General features: G+C 43.9%; 1 protein-coding gene across 2 annotated transcripts in view; it reads right to left on the reverse strand.

The window, feature by feature from the left end:
• map3k15 (mitogen-activated protein kinase kinase kinase 15) overlaps positions 1-20,282 on the reverse strand; it is a 134,468-nt gene that overhangs the window by 55,218 nt on the left and 58,968 nt on the right. For both annotated transcript variants that reach the window (XM_078232396.1, XM_078232397.1), the window contains exons 12-15: positions 16,751-16,846; positions 11,536-11,620; positions 9,204-9,337; positions 531-658 (exon numbers count right to left, since the gene is read on the reverse strand). In XM_078232396.1, coding sequence (XP_078088522.1) covers positions 531-658; positions 9,204-9,337; positions 11,536-11,620; positions 16,751-16,846 — 443 coding nt within the window. The remainder of the gene's footprint in view (positions 1-530; positions 659-9,203; positions 9,338-11,535; positions 11,621-16,750; positions 16,847-20,282) is intronic.

Raw genomic sequence — 20,282 nt, forward strand, 5'->3', positions numbered from 1 at the left:
TACATGTGACAATAATAAATCAAATCAAGCTTTCAAATGTGTGTGAATTCAACACACAGAAGTCTGCACATTGTCTGCACACTGCATTCTGGTTGCATTTATATTTTCGACAAATGCAATCCACCCTCCCAAATCCCCACATAAGTGCCCATGACTGTTAAAATTGCTCCATAACTGAATGGGGTACTTAAGATTCGATGTGACCAAGGTTTTTCAACCAAGGCATCATTTCCTCACTTTCGCATTCCAGCCACCTTGAGATGAAAATACAAACTATTCGTCTTTTTTGGTTACCTGTCTCTTAACTTTTAACAAGTGGTCATGAACATCCACATCTCTTTGCTCCTCCACAACTCAGAGTCGTTTACCATTAATAGTTTTGGATCTGATCTCTATCTCAGTGAATGCGCCAAGTTTAATTGAGTGTTGCCTCTGGTTGTAAGAGCCCTGTGAGCTGGTAATTCCAACAAAACCCAATCCAATGTCAGTATAAAATTGCGAGTGTACAAGCAGGGGTTTGATATACCTACCACCAGGCACTTGCTCCATAAAGATCTTGATGTAGCCACCTTCAGAAACTGAGCCAAGGTACTGGACAATATTCCTGTGCTTAAGATACTTGTATACAGCAATCTCTTCATGAAGGGGTTGGGAGTACCTGGGAGTAAAACACAACTACTTGCTAAAGATTAAGTGATCAGAGTTTTTACTCAATCATTAATTAATGTGCACTACGAGCATTAATGCGTAATATTTGCAGAGAATTTTATGATCAATACTTTTGAGTTTTTGCACCAAGTATCAGCATCAAACACTTGCAATCAAGTTGAGCAGAAGTTCAGCACAGAATTAAATCATTTCCTTCAGAATGTATCTTTTAAAACACTGCCCCTCTCACTCCCCCCTCCCCCCACCCCATCTGGTGACCACTGATTCCACGGGAATTCTATGCGTCAAGGCTATTTACTTGCTGTTGGCAGACTCCCCCACCTTTAGGGCAGATCTTTTCATATTTTGCATAAAGTGTGGTGGCGGGCGGGTTCCATGGCACGTTTCCTGCTGGTCGCAGTAGCGAGCATTCGTGGGTTGGGAACTCAGTAAATATCCAAAGGCAAGTATCTCTCTGAATCATCTGGTGGGTCATCAGCTAATTCGCCCACCCCACTATCACCTGACAGAGTCAAAGGTCTAGGCAGCCATACTTGAACACCACCCATGCAAACACGTTGCACTCTTTTCAGCCCCCAGTTTCCAGGACACCTGCAGAGATTACTGCAAACTAGGAGAAGAAATCTGGGAGCCACAAGAAGATTGCGCCTCATTTCAGGATAAATCATCCTGCAACTCCCTCCACTATCGAACTCTCAGCATGGCATCATGTACTCAAAGAGCTACGCTCTTCAGGGATTTTACATCACCATTAACGGGTAAAACATATCACCATATTGTGTCAAGGAAACTTTCAGATCACCACCAGCTCATCAATCATATTGATCACACTCCATCCTCAGCCCATTCAGGTGAGGGCCCATGACACAAAGGAGGCTTGCTTCCCAAACACATCTACATCCCTTCTCATCACATTCCTTCATTTTGTCTTCACCCACGACAAGCTGGCCACAACAGAAGGAATGATCCCAGACTGGGGGTGGGGGTGGGGGGGGGGGGTAGAGAGAGACATTGTTCTCCTCACCCAGGTTGAGGGGAATGTTGTTGATTTGGCTGGTGAGGACAGGGATCACTATGGTGGGGAAGGGGTGATCAGCTTGACCCAGCAATCTAGTAAAGATCACACCTCCTTGAGTTCATCACATCCTGATGCTCAGTGAGTGACACGCAGTCTTCTATTCTGCCTGCTCATGAATTCACTTTTCTCCCATATAGGCATCAGCAGATCTGAGAAGACAAGGAGGGCCAACAACAGGTCCTGGACCATCTTGGATTAGGAAGTTGAGGAAACCACTGAGGAAAAACCATCACTGCCCTCACTTGTACCCTCCTCTAGTGCAGAGACATGCACCTTATAGGGCAGAGTTCTAAATTAGGCTGGGGCACCCCGACTGGAGAACACCTCACGGGCACATTTCCACAGCAGTCAGAGGTGGGGACAGCTCAGGCCTCCAGCACTCGGTGAATGCTGGGGACCAGCCAGCCACTCAGTCCCAGTCAGATGATGAGCCTCTGTAAGTGGCCACCAACACAGTGCTAGAGATGCAGCAGAACATCAGACAGAGACACGGCAATCGCCCAGCAGACTGGAGCAAAAGATGGAGGAACCTGTTCATATTCTGTCTGATGTTGTGGCTCCATCATGAAAGCACTTTGAGGTCACATTGACCAGGTTGGCAACCACCTTGGAGGCCCTGGTCCAGCAACAATTGCTGGATTCGCACTCGGCCCTGCTCTCCGTGGCCACAAACACTGGTGGGCACCATCAGTGTTGAGGCGAAAGAGGCTCAAGGCATCCTGTCATCCCTCCTGGTGCTCCTTTTCTAAGGAGTCCGGGAGGGGCCCTCAAGCACTCACAGGGAGAATGCGCATCAGCCAGACAGTCGGAACGTCATTTGAAAAAGAGTGAAAATTTTCTACAGGTTGGGAGCAGGAAAAAAATAACTGTGGCACCTGCTATAATCTAAAGTTGCTAGCAATCCTATCTGGACATCAAAGGTTAACATATTTCGCGATCTCTTCACTTAATTTTTAAATCCTCCTCCAGCACCTTAACAATACCAACATTAAAAACCCATACATGCCTGAGGCCCAGTGGTGCTAGGGCCCTAATAATTGGACATTTGTCAGATGATATAGTTTAATTGATGACTGAATAGTGTTAGCTAAATTTACCTGTGTTGGCCACAGTGGCACAGTAGTTAGCACTGCTGCCTCACAACACCAGGGACCCAGGTTCAATTCCAGCCTCGGGTGAGTGTCTGTGTGGAGTTTGCACATTCTCCCTGTGTCTGCGTGGGTTTCCTCCGGGTGCTTCTGTTTCCTCCCACAGTCCAAAGATGTGCAAGTTAGGTTCATTGGCTCTGCTAAATTGCCCATCTGTGTTAGGGGGAATAGCAGGGTAACTACATAGGGTTGTGGGGGTGGGTCCTGGCTGGGATTGTTGTCGGTGCAGGCTCAATAGGCCGAATGGCCTCCTTCTGCACTGTCGGGATTCTATGATTCTATGAGATACATCCAATGCCTGCGGGTATTTTTAACAGAGAATCTTGAAGTGGCAATGGACCTTAGGGAGCCAACATGGCTCTGCACTCCCCTCCTAATCCTAATTGTGCTAGCTATGAGGAAATTAGCCCCCCAAGAATTTATTGTCAATGTCCAGTTCAGTAAGAATGCAAAACAGATTGGTTGTGTGGCTGAAGTTTGCTGAAACCTTGTGCCACAGTAAGAGTAACAGCACAACAAATGCATATGGCAATACAAGTGGTGTAGCTTTGGTAGGAATTTATAGCGTGAGTGACTCAGGACATGGCCAGAACTTTACGTTGCTCGGTTGGTGCATGCCCGACCTGGAAGCATGTAAAATCACGTTAGAAGACGTCGGGCAAATGTCCCAATGTCATCGAGCCCTCACACGATATTTTAGTCAGTGGGTGTGAGCGCGAGTCTGATGTGTGCCCACTAACAATCAAGAAACCCATTTAAATTAAACGGCAATTGACTAGATTTCACGTTGCCTTTACAATTGGTGAGCGGATCGATTGGCAAGATGATCTTTATGTTCAAGCTGCAACCTCGATCCAGGGCAGGGCTCAAATAAAATGAACGAGTGTGTCTGGGGACTGTGGTCTGTGTGTGACTCTGCTAGCCAGACACTCGTATAGTTTTTCCACTGATCTTTATCTTTTACAAATCAGCAACTCCCCCAGACAGCTCCACAGCTGTTGCCCCCCTGAGGGAGCACACTGTAAGTGTCAGCCCGCACCCTTCCTTTTCTCAGCACTCACTCTTCTTTTGGTCTCCCTGCCAACGCTCAGCCTTTCACAGAGCGCGTTTCACACTGGATGGACGTTAATTGGCCAGTCAGTGTAACATTGCATTAACAATGTGATCTCGGGCAGGAGCTGGTTCCACATCCATTCTTGTCCATGTCAACTTCGGGCACACCCTGAACATAAAATTCAGGCCCATTACTTATGGCAAATCAAAATTTCCTGAGCTTCTCTGCACTGGCCCACTGTGAAGCTTGCCAAAAATACGAATGCGGTATGAGATGTCAGTATTCATTCAGTGATAACAATCTTGTCTCCGAGTAACGGATTTAAGTTGCATTGTGGAAACCTGGGCATAAAATCTCAGTTGAGACTCCAGTGCAGTACTGAGGGAGTGCTGCACTCTCAGAGATGCCATTTTTTGGACGAGATGTAAAACCTCAGTCCCAATGACCTTTCAGGGGCATGAAACAAAATTCCCATGCTGCTATTTGTAGGGAAGGAGATCTGTCCCTGGTGTCTTGGTCAATATTCTCACTCAAGCAACACCTAAAAACAGATTAAGGACCCTGTTGTTTCTAGGGTCTTCCAAAAGTACTTAGGGCACACTGCTGCCTCACAGCGCCAGGGACCCAGGTTCAATTCCCGGCTAGGGTGACCGTGCGGAGTTTGCACATTCTCCCCGTGTCTGGGTGGGTTTCCTCCAGGTGCTCCGGTTTCCTACCACAGTCCCAAAGACATGCTGGTTAGGTGCATTGGCCATGCTAAATTCCCCCTCAGTGTACCCAAATAGGCGCCGGAGTGTGGCGACTAGCAGATTTTCACAGTAACTTTATTGCAGTGTTAATGTAAGCCTATTTGTGACACTAATAAATAAACTTAAAACTTAAGTATTTTGGGATGTCATGAAAAATGCAATATAATACAAATCTTTCCTTTTTTTTTAAAACAGCTTTCGTAGTTCACTTCCCCTTTTATAAAAATCAATAGCAATGTCCAATTAGCTTGATTAACTCCACTTTGATTGCTGTTGACTTGTAGACTGAAGCAGAACGATACTGGGTGACCTGGCGGCAATATGATTTATTCCTCCAAGAGATTGATTTCCCATTAGCATTCAGCCTTTTACTGAACTGTGGAGATTTATTCAGCTAATGAATAAACAATTGACTTTCAGATGTACTAGCTGGCTGGAAGGTTTCCTGCTGAACAGAATCACATTTTTGGTAGTGAATTTAATGTTTGTACTGATTTACTAATCTCTGGCTCCTTGGGAGTGTTACTTTCTGCTAGCAATGCTGGGTATTGATCCACATAAGCATTTCATTTAGTATTTCGATGGAGAAATCCATTCAGTACATCCCATTCCACATTAATGTGGTGTTTCAACTGCGGATATTTTGCTGAGGGAGTGATAGTGCATCAAATCTGGCCATTCAGCCCATGTGTCTCTGCCAGAATAAATGTGAACTGGATCAATTTAAAGTGTTTGAGATTATAATGCTCCACTGCTTGGAATCTAAAAGCAGGGATAAATTAATTCTTAAAAGATTACTTCCTACATACCTTGCATTGACTTTTTAATATACTTTCTAATATATTTCCACTGCAAAATACAATGGGTGAGAGTCTCCCAAAAAAAATTCTCAGAGTCGAATTTGCGTAAAAACTGGAGTAAATCACCTTGGTTTTTTCAGCGGGAGTTTCAGAATGAATTTCCCACTCTGTGCACTGGAGACTACACTAGCATAGATCACGTTAAAATTCAGTGGGCGGGGCCTATTTCCACTGGAGAAGCTGGCAGCATAGTGCTGAGCAGGCCACTGCGCATGCGCCAATCTATCAGAGCCGAGATCGGCACATGCGCAGTGGCCCCTGTCTGCCAGCCTCCCGATTACTGGTTAGTTCAATCGCTGCCCAGCATTGCGATTCCCCCCATGGCCCAATCGCTGGCCGCCTGGATATGTCCAGGCCAGCCTGGACCGCACCCCCCCTCCACCCTGACATCCCAGATCTCCCGCTTCCCCCCCCCCCCGATCCCCCCCCCATCAGCAGTACAAACCCCCCCCCCCCCAGCAGGTTGCCCCCACCACCCCCATGGCCAGCCTCAATGACTGGCCTCCCTCCCTCCCTTCCCCACTGATTCCGACTGCAGAGTGGCAACGAGCTCAGGCCCAAACACCCAGCGTGAATCGTGCCACAAGAGTCTCCCAGACCTGCTCAAAAATCCAGTGCAGCGGGATGGGAGAATCAGCCCCAATGTTTCAAATATAAGGGCAATAGTCTTCTTCAGTGTGTACTCAATGAGGGGACTTTATTCTAATAACCTAAGATAGCCTCTATAGACAGCCTCTTGGCAAAAAATACATGACTCCAAAGAGCCAGAGGTTTCAATCAGACTGGTTACATTTCACAACCCAAACATCTCCCTTTTCCTAATGAACAAAAGATACATTTGCATGCACAATCCTGTGTGACTGCGCACAAGTCAATCACTTAATAGTCTCTTCATATATTGATATTGGTTGTATGTCTGGGTGATGTTCCTTGTCTGAAGAGTATCATTCCTGTGGCCTTTCTGGCCTTGATGACTGTTGTTGTTTCATTGCAGTCATTAGGGAGTCATGGATCTCTGATTTTGATGGCAGTTCTGTACTCAGTATAGCTCATGAGATTCCTTCTCCCTGACCACCAGATTGTTGTGAAGGAGCAGCTTCACTAGTTGTGAGCATATGCCTGCGTTTGCGTCTATATATCTGGTTGAGTTTTTTTCAGCTCCTGCTTTCAATTGCCAACTGTGGAATTGTGGGTCATTCTTTCCTTCTGGTACCTTTGTGTTGTCCCTGAAATTTATTTATTACAATCTCGCACAGTTTGGTTCATTGAAGGCTTCAGTTTATTGTTCATTTTCAAAGGTATAAACTCAGCTGGAATCTCGCGCTTCAACTCTTCCAGCTCAGCTTTGATGTGAACATTTTTCAGGAGAACATTTACCTTTAGGTTGTACATTTCATTGCACTGATGTGACCGGTAACCATCTAGTGGTTTACTTGAATATTGTCTCCCCATCTCTGTGGTCTTCTGACTCCCTTGCTTTGGAGTCCTTTGCTTCTTCTCCCCGGGGTCTTTTAGTGCCCTTTCTCTGTTGGCATGTTTAGGGTTACCAGGCCAGGCAACCTCGTGGCCCAGTCACATGACTACAGAGACCTGCCAATCAGACTGGCTTTCAAAACCCAAACACAGAGGATGGGTGCTTCGAAGCAAATTTATCCACCAACATTTGAATACGTTAACATTTTTTAAAAGCCTTTGTTTAGCTTAGGCATTGCTCATATTATCCCCATATATTAAAATTTCCACAACATTAGATAGCAGTTAATCCGATGAACAGATTTGTGATAATTTCTTGAAATGGGAATCAAAATTCTGTAGGTGGGTAGCAGAGTCCAAAGATGTGCGGGTTAGGTTGATTGGCCAGGTTAAAAATTGCCCCTTAGAGTCCTGGGATGCGTAGGTTAGAGGGATTAGCGGGTAAATATGTGGGGATAGGGCCTGGGTGGGATTGTGGTCAGTGCAGACTCGATGGGCCGAATGGCCTCCTTCTGCACTGTAGGGTTTCTATGATTTCTATGATGAAAATCTGTGCTTTTGTCAAGCACAGCAAAGCATGGATGAATGATGCTACTCATGCAATCAGAATTGAGGGCAGACCTTTCCCAAGACGTGGCTGAGTCACTTCTAAATCTAAATCACAGCATCATGCTGCAATGTATTCTGCCGCCAGTGCTCCCACTCATGTGAAGGCTGGTGGCATGCCTTCAAGAACCTCCAGCCAATCAGGGAGCTGGCAACTCAGCAGCCTCAGCAGCACCCTCACTGGTCACTGCGGAGGCTGCACCTGGAGGATGAGAATACATAAATGTCAGCGTGCCCTCAAAGTCAGGTAAGTCCTACAGTAAAATAAGACAGGTCCTGGCGAAGTGTTCAGGTGGGACGGTTGTCATGGGTATGGCCATTGAGTGGGGGAGCCCAGGATCCAAAAAGGAGTGCCCGGCACCAGAACCTGATGGGACCTACCAGGATTTACCTAGTGGTCTCCCCCTATGTCGGTGGGACCAGCAGCAAGAGACCCTTAATTAACCACTCAAGTGGCTAAATTTGGCTCTGGGCGAATAGGCTATATGCATTTTTTCCTGCCACTGACAGAAATGATAGCAGGAATGCATTGGGGCTGCCACCTGATTCATTCCCAAGCCATGTTGAAAGCCTTCCTAATCCCAGACCATCTCCTGGTAAATTTCAACCTTTATTTTTGTACAAATCCCATTTCTTATCTTGAGCTCATCAGGGTTCTCAATTAACACAAATGAATGGTAAAACTTCTCAAGGCAGAAAAAGAATACTGAGACCTGGATTTTCATCCTGTAGGTGGGTAGCGGGAGTCGGGAAATTTCCATTTTGAAAGAAAGTGATTGCAAAGGCGGGATTTTTGATTTTCGTTCTGGGGCAGGAGGGTGGGGGAAGGGACCGTGGGGAGTGGTAACCAGAGTCAGGTCTGCCATCCCCTCTAAGAGTTCGGAGGCAACCACAGTGACTGTCAAGTGCAGAGACTGGCTATTTAAAAGGCCCATCTTGGACTTTATATTCACTGTTAGAATTAAAACAGAAAACACCCCTCAATCCCCATGCCTGAATCGTGCCAACCTATGCCCATCCCTGTGGCCCCTCATACCTTCCATGCCAACCTATGCCCTTATCCTCCCCCCCCCATACCCTCGATACCAAACCATTTCCCTTTACCAATAACCCATGGCTCCTCATATACCCTATGCCAACCTATGGCAGGCACTTCAATGCCTATTCACATAGTATATACTCTGTACAGGATCAACAAGCCCTATAGTAGCAATGTCTTGCATGAAAAAAGTTTTTTAAAAAGTATTTCATTAATATAAAAACTGCTTTTACTATAGCCCTATAAAAGTATATATCAACCAGACCTTTAATGTATCACTCAGTTCAAGAGCAATTATAGATGGGCAACAAATGCTGACTTTGCTAGCTACGCCCATATCCCATAGAATAAAGAAAACTAGCAGAAATTGCAAGCACTTGATGCCTCTTTATTTTGTATAAATAAAAATTGAGGGTTTGTGATCATTAACCTTGAAATATCTGCAAAAAAAGATATGCAGCAAGCTTTATTAACCACCAACTAATATCTGCTTCAGTCGAGGAAGACCGGAGTTATTCAAAACTCACCTGCTATCTTTCTCTGGTACTTCTTTGATTGCTATCCTCACTTGATTGCTGAGATCCCGCCCAGCATAGACCACTCCATATGTGCCTTTACCTAACACTACCCTTTCTTCAGTCTCTTCATAGTCGTACTCAAACTGCAAGGGGAGTGAAGGGAAAACACAGTTAGCCAGCGGTGAAATGCTAGAATTGTGAGCTCAATTCCCCCACCAAATACCTGAGTGCAAGATCCAGCCTGAGAATCCTGTGCTGTACTGAGTGAATGCTGCATTGCAGGAGGTACTGCCTTTCAAAGCAGACGTTAGATTAAGGCTGAATACCAGGTGAAAACAAGTAGTTATTTTAGTTTCTCAGCTTGATATGAAAGATTCAAAAGCACTATTTAAAGAAGATCAGGGCAGTTTTACGAGAGGTCCTGGGTAACATTTACCCCTTGACCAATATCACTAGAAATAGTTATTTGATTATCACATTTATGTTTCTGGGAACTTGTATTTGCTCCAATTGGCTGCCAACTTTTCTAAATTACAACAATTATTTTTTTAAAGTACGTAATTCCCCAATGAAACACTTTGGGATATCCTGGAGTTGTTAGACACTACATAAAGGCAAATCGTACTTTCCTTAATAGACATATTTTTCATAAATATGAAAAGATGGTATTTCTGGTCCTGCAAATCCCAGGGTCTTTAATTCTGATCAATATGCTGGCTTCATCTTACTGGGAACCTCCTTGGTTATCTAAATATCTGCGATCAGGTTTCAGGCAGTTGGACTTGAGAGACATTTTCAGATCTCCATCTGTCAGGAGGGAGAGTGCACCACTTCGTGAGCTAGCCAACACCATTCTGTAAACCAGCCATTCAGTATGATTGTGGCAGCTCCAACCAAAACCACTAAGTTCCAAAGCAACTATAAGCTCCAAATTATAGGGGCAGCACAGTGGTTAGCACTGCTGCCTCACAGCATCAGGGACCCAGGTTCAATTCCCGGCTTGGGTCACTGCGCGGAGTCTGCATGTTCTCCCGAGTCTGCGTGGGTTTTCTCCGGGTGCTCCGGTTTCCTCACATAGTCCAAAAGACGTGCTGGTTAGGTGCATTGCCCATGCTAAATTCTCCCTCAGTCTACCCGAACAGGCACCGCCGGAGCGTGGTGACTAGGGGATTTTCACAGTAACTTCATTGCAGTGTTAATGTAAGCCTACTTATGATGCTAATAAATAAACTAAACTTAAACTTTGAAAGAAGCCAATCAAATTAAAAGGAGCCCTGAGGTCTCAGGATGTCAGGCTTGGATCCCAGGAGCGGGTTGTCACATATATCGCCTGAGGCCAAAATAAATGCCTGATTTCTCTGAGCATACCAGCCACTGGAACAGCCCAGGTCAGGGACAGGGTAAGTTGAAACATATAACTTGGGCGATGTCTCTTCAGCGTAGAGGGGAACCTGTTTAGAACGGGTGGAAGTTCCACCACAAGCAGGACTTTCAGTAACTAGCAGTTCAGGTTGGGAACCACCCAGCTTAATTTGCAGGCCTTCAGGCACTGCTCCAGCTAACCTTTACTCAGAACATAAGATTTTCGGGACAAAGGACAGAATATGATGCAGATGTCCATTAGTATCATGAACATGAAGTTATTTAATTGCACTGTACAGTGAAACACATGTGGTAAAATTGATCAGCAGCAGAAACATGAAATGAACAGCAAAGCAGTAAAAGTTTTACACAGTGCACAATTTTCTTTTCTTCTCATGTTGAAGACTAATTTCACCACATGTGGCTATATTTAAAGTGAACTACTTTACTTCTAGTTCCCACTCCTACTGCACTCCATCAAAAACTCAAGGAAAGGTCAAGCAATGCCATAGTGCTGTCCTCTGAGTGAAACAACTGACTGGAAAATATTCCACGTTATTCAAGTGGACAACTGCTTAACACAATAATCTGAAATTCCTCATATTCTCTTAGGGGTAGAACTTGTAGTATAAGGGTATCGGGTATAGCAAGGGTTAATGCGGGACTGGAAAACAGTATCACCCACAGTGTGATATAAAGAGACACATAACCTACGAATTGGGGTCTGTTGTGGACTGGACAGAGACCAGTATAGAAGCCAGCATGGAGTGAATTCATAACTACGTACATATATACGGGATATAGCCCAAACTGTTATTAAACACTTATTATTTAACCATACAAGACTCAGAACCTCTTTGTGAGACCTACTGAATGGACAACATCCCACAGAACCTCCCAAATGATCTTCATACAAAGCTGATACATTTAAAAGGATCACCACAGATCTGCAGCTACCATGAACTGTTCACCATCATACCTCCAGGGTATCTCCATCAGGATCGCCCTCCAGCTCCCCACTGCTGGCTGCTTCATCATTAATTTCCTTTACTAAGCGACAAAACCTGTAAGATGGTCACAAAACGACTCAAGGTCAATGGCATAGAATTTAAAAGCACCCATGTGTGGGGGAGATGTGCTGTGAAAAATATTAATCCAAGTTGGTGAAAATAAATAAGGCTGTGAAGATTCATAGGCATTCCGGTGCACTCCCGCTGTCACTCCAACCGAAGGGTCAGGAAAACAGGATAGAACAGAGATGAATTTGTCACAGGAAAGATGGTCGTCTGAAACAGGTCTATTGATTTGTGGAAAATTGGGACCAGTTTTGGGAAAGGTGGGCCCTGGCTGGATTAGTTCAGGACAAATGTCCTTGCAGGGCAGTTTGCTTGAGCTGTTTAAGAAGGTTTAATGTAACTTAGCAGAAGGATAGGAATCAGGATGTAACATTAGAAAGGCAAAAGGCAGCACACAAAGGATTGGAAGATTAAGAATTATTGAGGCATTAGAGGTTTCAGAGTATGACGGAATGTATTAAGGTTTAAATTAGATTTACAATGTGGAAATGCGAAGGAACAAGTACAGTTTAAGGTTGGTCAACTTCAAGTACAGATAGACACCAGGGGACATGATGTTGTGGTGATATTGGAGGCCTGGCTCAAAAAATGGCTAATTGGGTGCTAAATGCTCCTGGATACAAGATGTTCAAGAAAGATAGTGAAGGAAAGAAAGGAGAAGGGGTGGCAGAATTGATCAAGGAGAATATTATAGTGCTGGAAAAACTGTATGTCATAGAGGGGTCAAGGACAGAATTAATTGAGTTGAAGCTAAAAAAACATTGGAGCTTTACATCATTACACTACTGGGTGTATTCTCTAGGTCACCGATCAGTGGGAAAAATATAGGTGAACACATGTTTAAGGAAATTCAGGAGAGGCGCAAATACTACATAATGTCCAGAAGAATTTTCTAGATTGGTTTGTTTCTGGCTCAATGAGCAAGGAGATATTGCTGGATCGGATTCTGGGGAATGAGGTGCGTCAAGTGTATCAAGTGTCAGTAAGGGACTATGGACCAATAGTGATCATAATATCATAAGTTTTAGGTCAACTTTGAAAAAGGACAAAGAGTAATCCAGAGTAAAATTAATTAACTAGGAGAGAGTCAATTTCAGTGAGGTTGTAAACAGATTTTTCCTTTATTCATTCAAGGGATGTGGGCATCGCTATCTAGACCAACATTTATTGTCCATCCCTAATTGCCCTTGAGAAGGTGGTGGTGAGCTGCCTCAATGAACCACTACAGACCATGTAGGGTAGGTAGATCCACAATGCTGTTAGGGAGGGAGTTCCAGGATTTTGAACCAGCGACAATGAAAGAATGGCGATATACCTCCAAGTCAGGATGGTGAGTGGCTTGGAGGGGAACTTCCAGGTGATGGTGTTCACATGCATCTGCTGCCCTTGTTCTTCTAGATGGTACTGGTCATGTGTTTGGAAGGTGCCTTTATGTCAAGGGCAGTCACTCTCATCTCACTTCTAGCTTAGGCAAATTAGAATCAAAGATTGGCAGGCAAAACTATAATGGAACTATGGGCTGATTCTAAAGAGAGATGGGGTTGCTACACTCAAGGTACATTTCCACAAGGGGGAAAGGTCATGCATGTAGTATGAACTATCCGTTTGTTTGCAACTTATAAAAGTGCACTATTTTCATTAACTACATCTTTCTTAGGTGCATGTGTGTGCATGAGTGACTTAGCATTTAGACTTTATAAATTGAAAGCATGAATAAATAAGTCTCTTATTTAAACCCACAAAAACTTGCTGCTATTATTCAATTGACAATACACTTGAGGGATGACTAAGAGATGCACAAAAATCCTCCTTTCCTAAAAATATACCAATTTCAGACATTAAGGGAGAAGATACAAGATTTTAGTTGAGAGAACTGTCCACAAATTCATTAAAAATGATCATGAGACCATTAGATTAATGTTCACTAATATCCTTTAGGGAAGGAAATCTACTGTCCTCACCAGGTCTATTCTACATGTGACTCAGTACCACAGCATTGTGGCTGACTCTTAACTGCCCTTTGAAATGGACCAGCAAGCCATACATTTGTAGATGGTTCACCATCACCTTGATTTTCCACTTCATATCCAAAGGATGAATAATATAAAAAGCAAGGGTAATGGAATACTCTCCCAAACGAGTTAAAGCGGTTAGGTCAATTGAAAGTTTCGAAATTGAGATTGATCGTTTTGTATTGGGCCTGGGATATAGAACCAAAGCAAGTGAATGGAGTTAAGGTAAAGTTCAGCAATGATTCAATGGATGGTGGAAGAAGCTCAATGGGCTGAATGGGCTACTCCTGGTCCCTGTTCTTATGTTTCTCAGAAGGATGTGGGGGGGTGGGGGAGTGGGGGTGGGGTGGGGGGGGGGGGGGGCGGTAGTGAATGAGAGGTGAGATGTCCATATCAGGAAAGCAGTCTCAACTCTTGAAGAAAATCGATGTCACTTGATTTTATTATCAACTTCCTTTCCTTTCTAAAGGGAGCAAAGAGTTCAAATAAGCCTTTCTCTGAATGGGAAAAATGGTGCAGGGTAAGGGGACCAAGCAGAGTTTGTGTCCTGTGCAGATTAGTCATGAATCTTTTGCGTCAGGGTTCCCACCAGGTCCTTGCTAATTAGATACCCTCCTTTGATCCCATGTATGTTGGTTTGGTCAGCAAAGAAGGCACCAGCCATCACAATGCCAGTGTAAATCCATGCATTACATTCCATAGAACCATAGAACCATAGAAAATTACAGCTCAGAAACAGGCCTTTTGGCTCTTCTTGTCTGTGCCGAACCATTTTTTGCCTAGTCCCACTGACCTGCACTTGGATCATATCCCTCCACATCCCTCTCATCCATGAACCCGTCCAAGTTTTTCTTAAATGTTAAAAATGTGTACATCTCTTTAACCTGTGCTTAATGCTCCCTCCACCCACATTGTCTGTATCTTTAAGACCTGGCTGGTTGTAGGGATTCGCATTCTAGTCAGTATTCTGTAACTTGATTTTGTGTCTCTGTGCACTGTTTGAGAGCACATTTCCACTCCATCTGACGAAGGAGCAGCGCTCCAAAAGCTTCTGGTATTTACTACCAAATAAACCTGTTGGACTTTAACCTGGTGTTGTTAAAACTCTTACTACCTTCTTCCATTGAGCCAGTGACTAATCCAATTTACTACCTCCCCATGTATACCCAGCGACTGAACCTTCCTAACTAACCTCCCATGAGGGACCTTGTCAAAGGCCTTGCTGAAATCCAGGTAGATAACATCCACCGCCTTCCCTTCATCCACTTTCCTGGTAACCTCCTCGAAAAACTCTAATAGATTGGTCAAACATGACCTACCACGCACAAAGCCATGTTGACTCTCCCTAATAAGTCCCTGTCTATCCAAATATTTGTAGATCCTATCCCTTATCACACCTTCCAATAACTTGCCCACCACCGACGTCAAACTTACTGGCCTATAATTTCCCAGATTTCTTTTGGAACCTTTTTTAAACAACGGAACAACATGAGCCACCCTCCAATCATCCGCCACCTCCCCCGTGAATACTGACATTTTAAATATGTCTGCCAGGGCCCCTGCAAGTTCAACACTAGCTTCCCTCAAGGTCCGTGGGAATACCCTGTACGGTCCTGGGGATTTATCCATTCTGATTTGCCTCAAGACAGCGTAATCTGTAAAGGTTCCATGACTTCCCTCCCTGTTTGCCCTATTTCCGTAGACTCCATGCCCATTTCCTCAGTAACTACGGATGCAAAAAAACCATTTAGTATCTCCCCCACCTTTTTTGGTTCCATACACAGTCTACCACTCTGGTCTTCAAGAGGACCAATTTTATCCCTCACTATCTTTTTGCTCCTAACATACCAATAGAAGCTCTTTGGATTTTCCTTCACTCTGTCTGTCAAAGCAACCTCATGTCTTCTTTCCTGAGCAACTTCAGGACAATGCAATAATATTGTTGCTCCTATTCCAGCCACGTGTCCCATATGATCCGACTTGATTTTCCACTTCAACAGTGGCCAGAAAGTTATCACTGAAGGAAAAGTTGGGAAAGTTTATTTCCTTCTAGTAGCTGCAGAAAAGGAATGCTTTGCCTTTATTCAGTATCTTCCTATAACAGCATGGCTTATAATGTGGAGAGAATGTGCCTGGTTTGGAGGGTAGGTCTTATGAGGAAAGGTTGAGGGAGCTAGGGCTGTTCTCTCTGGAGCGGAGGAGGCTGAGGGGAGACTTAATAGAGGTTTATAAAATGATGAAGGGGATAGATAGAGTGAACGTTCAAAGACTATTTCCTCGTGTGGATGGAGCTATTGCAAGGGGGCATAACTATAGGGTTCGTGGTGGGAGATATAGGAAGGATATCAGAGGTAGGTTCTTTACGCAGAGAGTGGTTGGGGTGTGGAATGGACTGCCTGCAGTGATAGTGGAGTCAGACACTTTAGGAACATTTAAGCGGTTATTGGATAGGCACATGGAGCACACCAGGATGAGAGGGAGTGGGCTAGCTTGATCTTGGTTTCAGATAAAGCTCGGCACAACATCGTGGGCCGAAGGGCCTGTTCTGTGCTGTACTGTTCTAATAGCTGGAAAGTGTATCCCAGCACACCTTAGAAAATATATATATTTAATAACAAAATAAAGATGGAACTGGTGTAATTTAAAAACTCAAAATTGTCAATTGTAATGTTAGTAATGAGGTTGCAATCAATACATAAATATCTCTGAGCAAATTTGGTGTATTTTCTCTGGAGTTTAAAAGAATTAGAGGTGATCTCATTCTGAAGGGACAGAAAGCTTTACCTGGCAGTTATTTATGTGAAATGGGGGAATTCAGACATTAGGTATAAAATGGGTAATTTGGGTGTTTTTTGATCAGCTATCTTGTATATGTCTCCCTATTTTTAACATTCCAAACAAAAAATGGTGAGAGATGTCAAATGGACAACTGATCCAACATCTGCCATCTTACGCAATTAGCTGAGGTCTAAATTACCCATCATTGCCCACAGGAGCAGTACTAGGCCTTTAATACTCAAACACACAACTATCACAAGGTGGAAAGGCTACAGATTTACAGGATTCTCACAAATAACCCAGGCTGTGACACCTGTAGGCACCTCACCTGCTGCACTGAGCCTCCGTGGAGAAGTAGATCTGAAAATCATCCGAGTTATTATGGACATATAAGAAGCAGCAGCGCTCATCGCATTTGGATATGCTGGAACGGAGAGGGAGAGAAGTACCCATTAGGAGTCATGTTACTAAATTCAGTAACACTCGAACAGAGGGAGAGCTGTGATTCAAATGCACATTTTGACACTGTATCATCCTACATTACAGCAGTGACTATACTTTGAGACGCCTTCACTGTCTGTAAAGCGCCGAGAGATGTCCAGAGGTCATGAAAGGTGTCATGTAAATCCAAGTCTTTCTTTCTTACCAAGAAAGAAATTAGAAGGTGCAGTAGTCAAGACAGACAGCCCATTAAGCTAATGGTAGCTAGCTCAAAGATTTGTTGTGGTTCAGGTAGGCTATTGTACCCAGCAATAGGCTGGAGATTAACAGCGGATTGACATCAGGTGGAGATCTGCCAATATTCTCAGCAGGTGCCCCAAGACATTGGGAGTCCGAGCTCGATATTATTTCATATACGAGCTGCAAGCAGGAGAACAGCTGTTACCAATTGGTCTGGGTGGGAGATTTAACAGGGGAGAACCGACCTATCTCAGCTAAGCTGGAATGAAGGATTGCAGGCTAAGATGTGTCGGAACAATAAGCTTTCTTTAAAAAGATAGTTTGGGTGCAATTGAGGTGCATTCCCATGATGGGGAAAAGCAGGACAAATAAATCCAAAGCTCCCTGACTGACAAAAGAGATGGGGCAGAAAAATGCATGTATATGTCAATTTTCAGGTGGACAATACAATTCGAAACCCGGCTGAACATAGAAATTTCAGACAGGAGTAAAAAAAAGATAAAATGAAATAAAAAGAAAGAGTATAAGAAGAGACTGGCAATCAATGTAAAAGGTAATCCAAACGACTTTTAAAAGGTATGTTGGGGTGGCATGGTGGCACAGTGGTTAGCACTGCTGCCTCACAGCGCCAGGGATCTGGGTTCAATTCCGGCTTCGGGTCACTGTTTGTGTAGAATTTGCATATTCTCCCTGTGTCTGCATGGATTTCCTCCGGGTGCTCTGGTTTCCTCCAACAGCCCAAAGAGTGCGGGTTAGGTTGATTGGCCATGCTAAATTGACCCTAATGTCAGTGGGATTAACAGGGTAAATGTGAGGGGTTGCAGGAATGAGGTCTTGGTGAGATTGTGTTCGATGCAGACTCGATGGGCCGATGGGCTGAATGGCCTCCTTCTGCACTGTAGGGATTCTCTATAAATGGTAAAAGGATTGGGGTCATTTAGAGATAAAATTCTGCAGCTATGAGCCAGAGTCCAGATCCCTGTTGTCTACCCAGTGCCAGCGTTCAGGACATCTGCTCTGGACTGGAGAAGAAGTTGAAGTGGGGAGGGAAGGATACCATTGTCGTGGCCCATGTAAGTACTGACACATAGGGAGAACAAGGGAAGAGGTTCCGCATAGAGAGTCTGACAAGCTAGGTACTAAATTAAACAACAGAACCTCCAAGGTCAGAATTATTACCTGAGTCGTGTGCAAATTGGCATAAACTTAGAGAGATGATCAGATATGGCTCAAAGACTGGTGTGGGAGAAGTTGGTTTCCGTTCATAGGACACTGGCATCAGTACTGTGGAAAGTATACCATTGGGATGCCCTACATCTGAACCAAGCTGCAACCAGTGTTCTTGCAAACTGCATAACTAGGGAGATAGAGAGGGTTTTAAACTAAATAGGTTGTGGGGGGTGGGGAGATGGTTCTGAAGAAAGGATACATAGGCTTCCAAAGCAAAAGGAAATTGACACCCAGAGTGTGATAGGAAGTGACAGAGAGGATTAAAAACTGACAGCAAATAGGATCAAAAAGGAGGAGGAGGAGGGGGAGGGGGAGGGGGAGGGGGAGGGGCTGGGCAGGGAATGGTACAACAGCAAAATTAATGGCGCTTTACTTAAATACACAAAGTATTCGGCACAAAATAAATAAATTAATGACACAAATTGAGGTTGATGGATATGATCTTATAACCATTATAGAGACATGGTTACAAGGAGATCAAAGCTGGGAACTAAATATTCAGGGGTATGTGACCTTTTGTAAAGAGAGACAGGAAGGAAACGGTGATGGGGTAGCTTTGTTTTTATGAGATGGAACAAGTACAATAGCAAGAAATGATCTTGGACCACAAGATGTAGAATCCATATGGATGGAGGTAAGAAATAACAAGGGGAAGAAGATACTGGTGAGAGTAATCCTTGCCCCCCACTAACAGTGGCTGTACTGTAGAATGGAGAATAAATAGGGAGATAATAAGGGAAATTTTAAATTGCAGTACATTAAGCATGGATGACTTTAATCTTCATTTTGATTGGAAAATCAAATTGGCAAAGGTCGCCATGAGAAAGTATTAATTGAGTGTATTCAGGACGGTCTCCTAAAACAATATGTTGTGGAACCAACCAGTGATTAGGCTGTTTTGGATCTGGTAATGTGTAATGAGGCAGGTTAAATAAACAATCACAGAATAAAAGATCCCCTAGGGAACTGTGACCATAATATGGTAGAATTTAGCATTCAGTTTGAGTGTGAGAAACTTGGGTCAGAAACAACTGTGCTAAACTTAAAAAAAAGAATAATTATAAGAGAATGAGGACAGATTTGGCTGGAGTGGACTGGGAAAGGAGTTTAGCAGAAAAAGTGGTTGACCAGCAATGGCAGACTTTCATGAAAATAGTTTGTGACTCATGACAAAGATACATCCCAGTGATAAAGAAGAATTCTAGCAAGGGGATAAATCAGCCATGTTTAACTAAGCAAGTTAAGGAGAGTATTAAACTGAAAGAAAAAAACATACAATATGGCAAAGATTTGTAGTAAGGCAGAGATTGGGTAGGTTTTAAACAATGATGAAGAAAATAAACTATGAGGGTAAACTGATAACTAACATAACAATGGACAGTAAGAGCTTACTTCAATATATAAAAAGGAATAGCGAGGCCAAAGTGAACATATGCCCCTTTGAGACTGAGACTGGGGAAATAATAATGGGGAGTCAGGCAATGGCAAGGAGTTAAATAAATCCATGTGTCAGACTTCGCAGTCAAAGGCACTAATAACATTCACAAATTACTAAATAATCAAGGGGCAAAAAGGGAGGAGGGAAAGACAGGGTGGATGAATGGGAGGCCACATGATAGATGAAGTATGATATGATACCTTTTGATAAGAACAAGGAGAGGCAATATAAAATGAAGGACCATTTTCACATTCTTACAGCCAGCCTTCTGCTGCACATGCACATATCTACTACTGACTTAACACTAGGGGCCCGATTTTACCATTTTCATTCTAAGTGCTGAATCTGGGCGTAATGCAGATCCGACTTGGAAATCTGTTTTCAGGCACCCCTAGACGCACTCAGCCTGAAAAAAAAATCGGCAGTCCCATTCGCGCTGTGGGCGGGGCTTAGCGCGGCCGAAACGATCGGAGCTCTGAACTGCGCATGTGCAGTTAGAAAAAAAATTTGA

The sequence above is a fragment of the Mustelus asterias genome, chromosome 17 (assembly GCF_964213995.1).
Source record: "Mustelus asterias chromosome 17, sMusAst1.hap1.1, whole genome shotgun sequence".
NCBI lineage: Eukaryota > Metazoa > Chordata > Chondrichthyes > Carcharhiniformes > Triakidae > Mustelus > Mustelus asterias.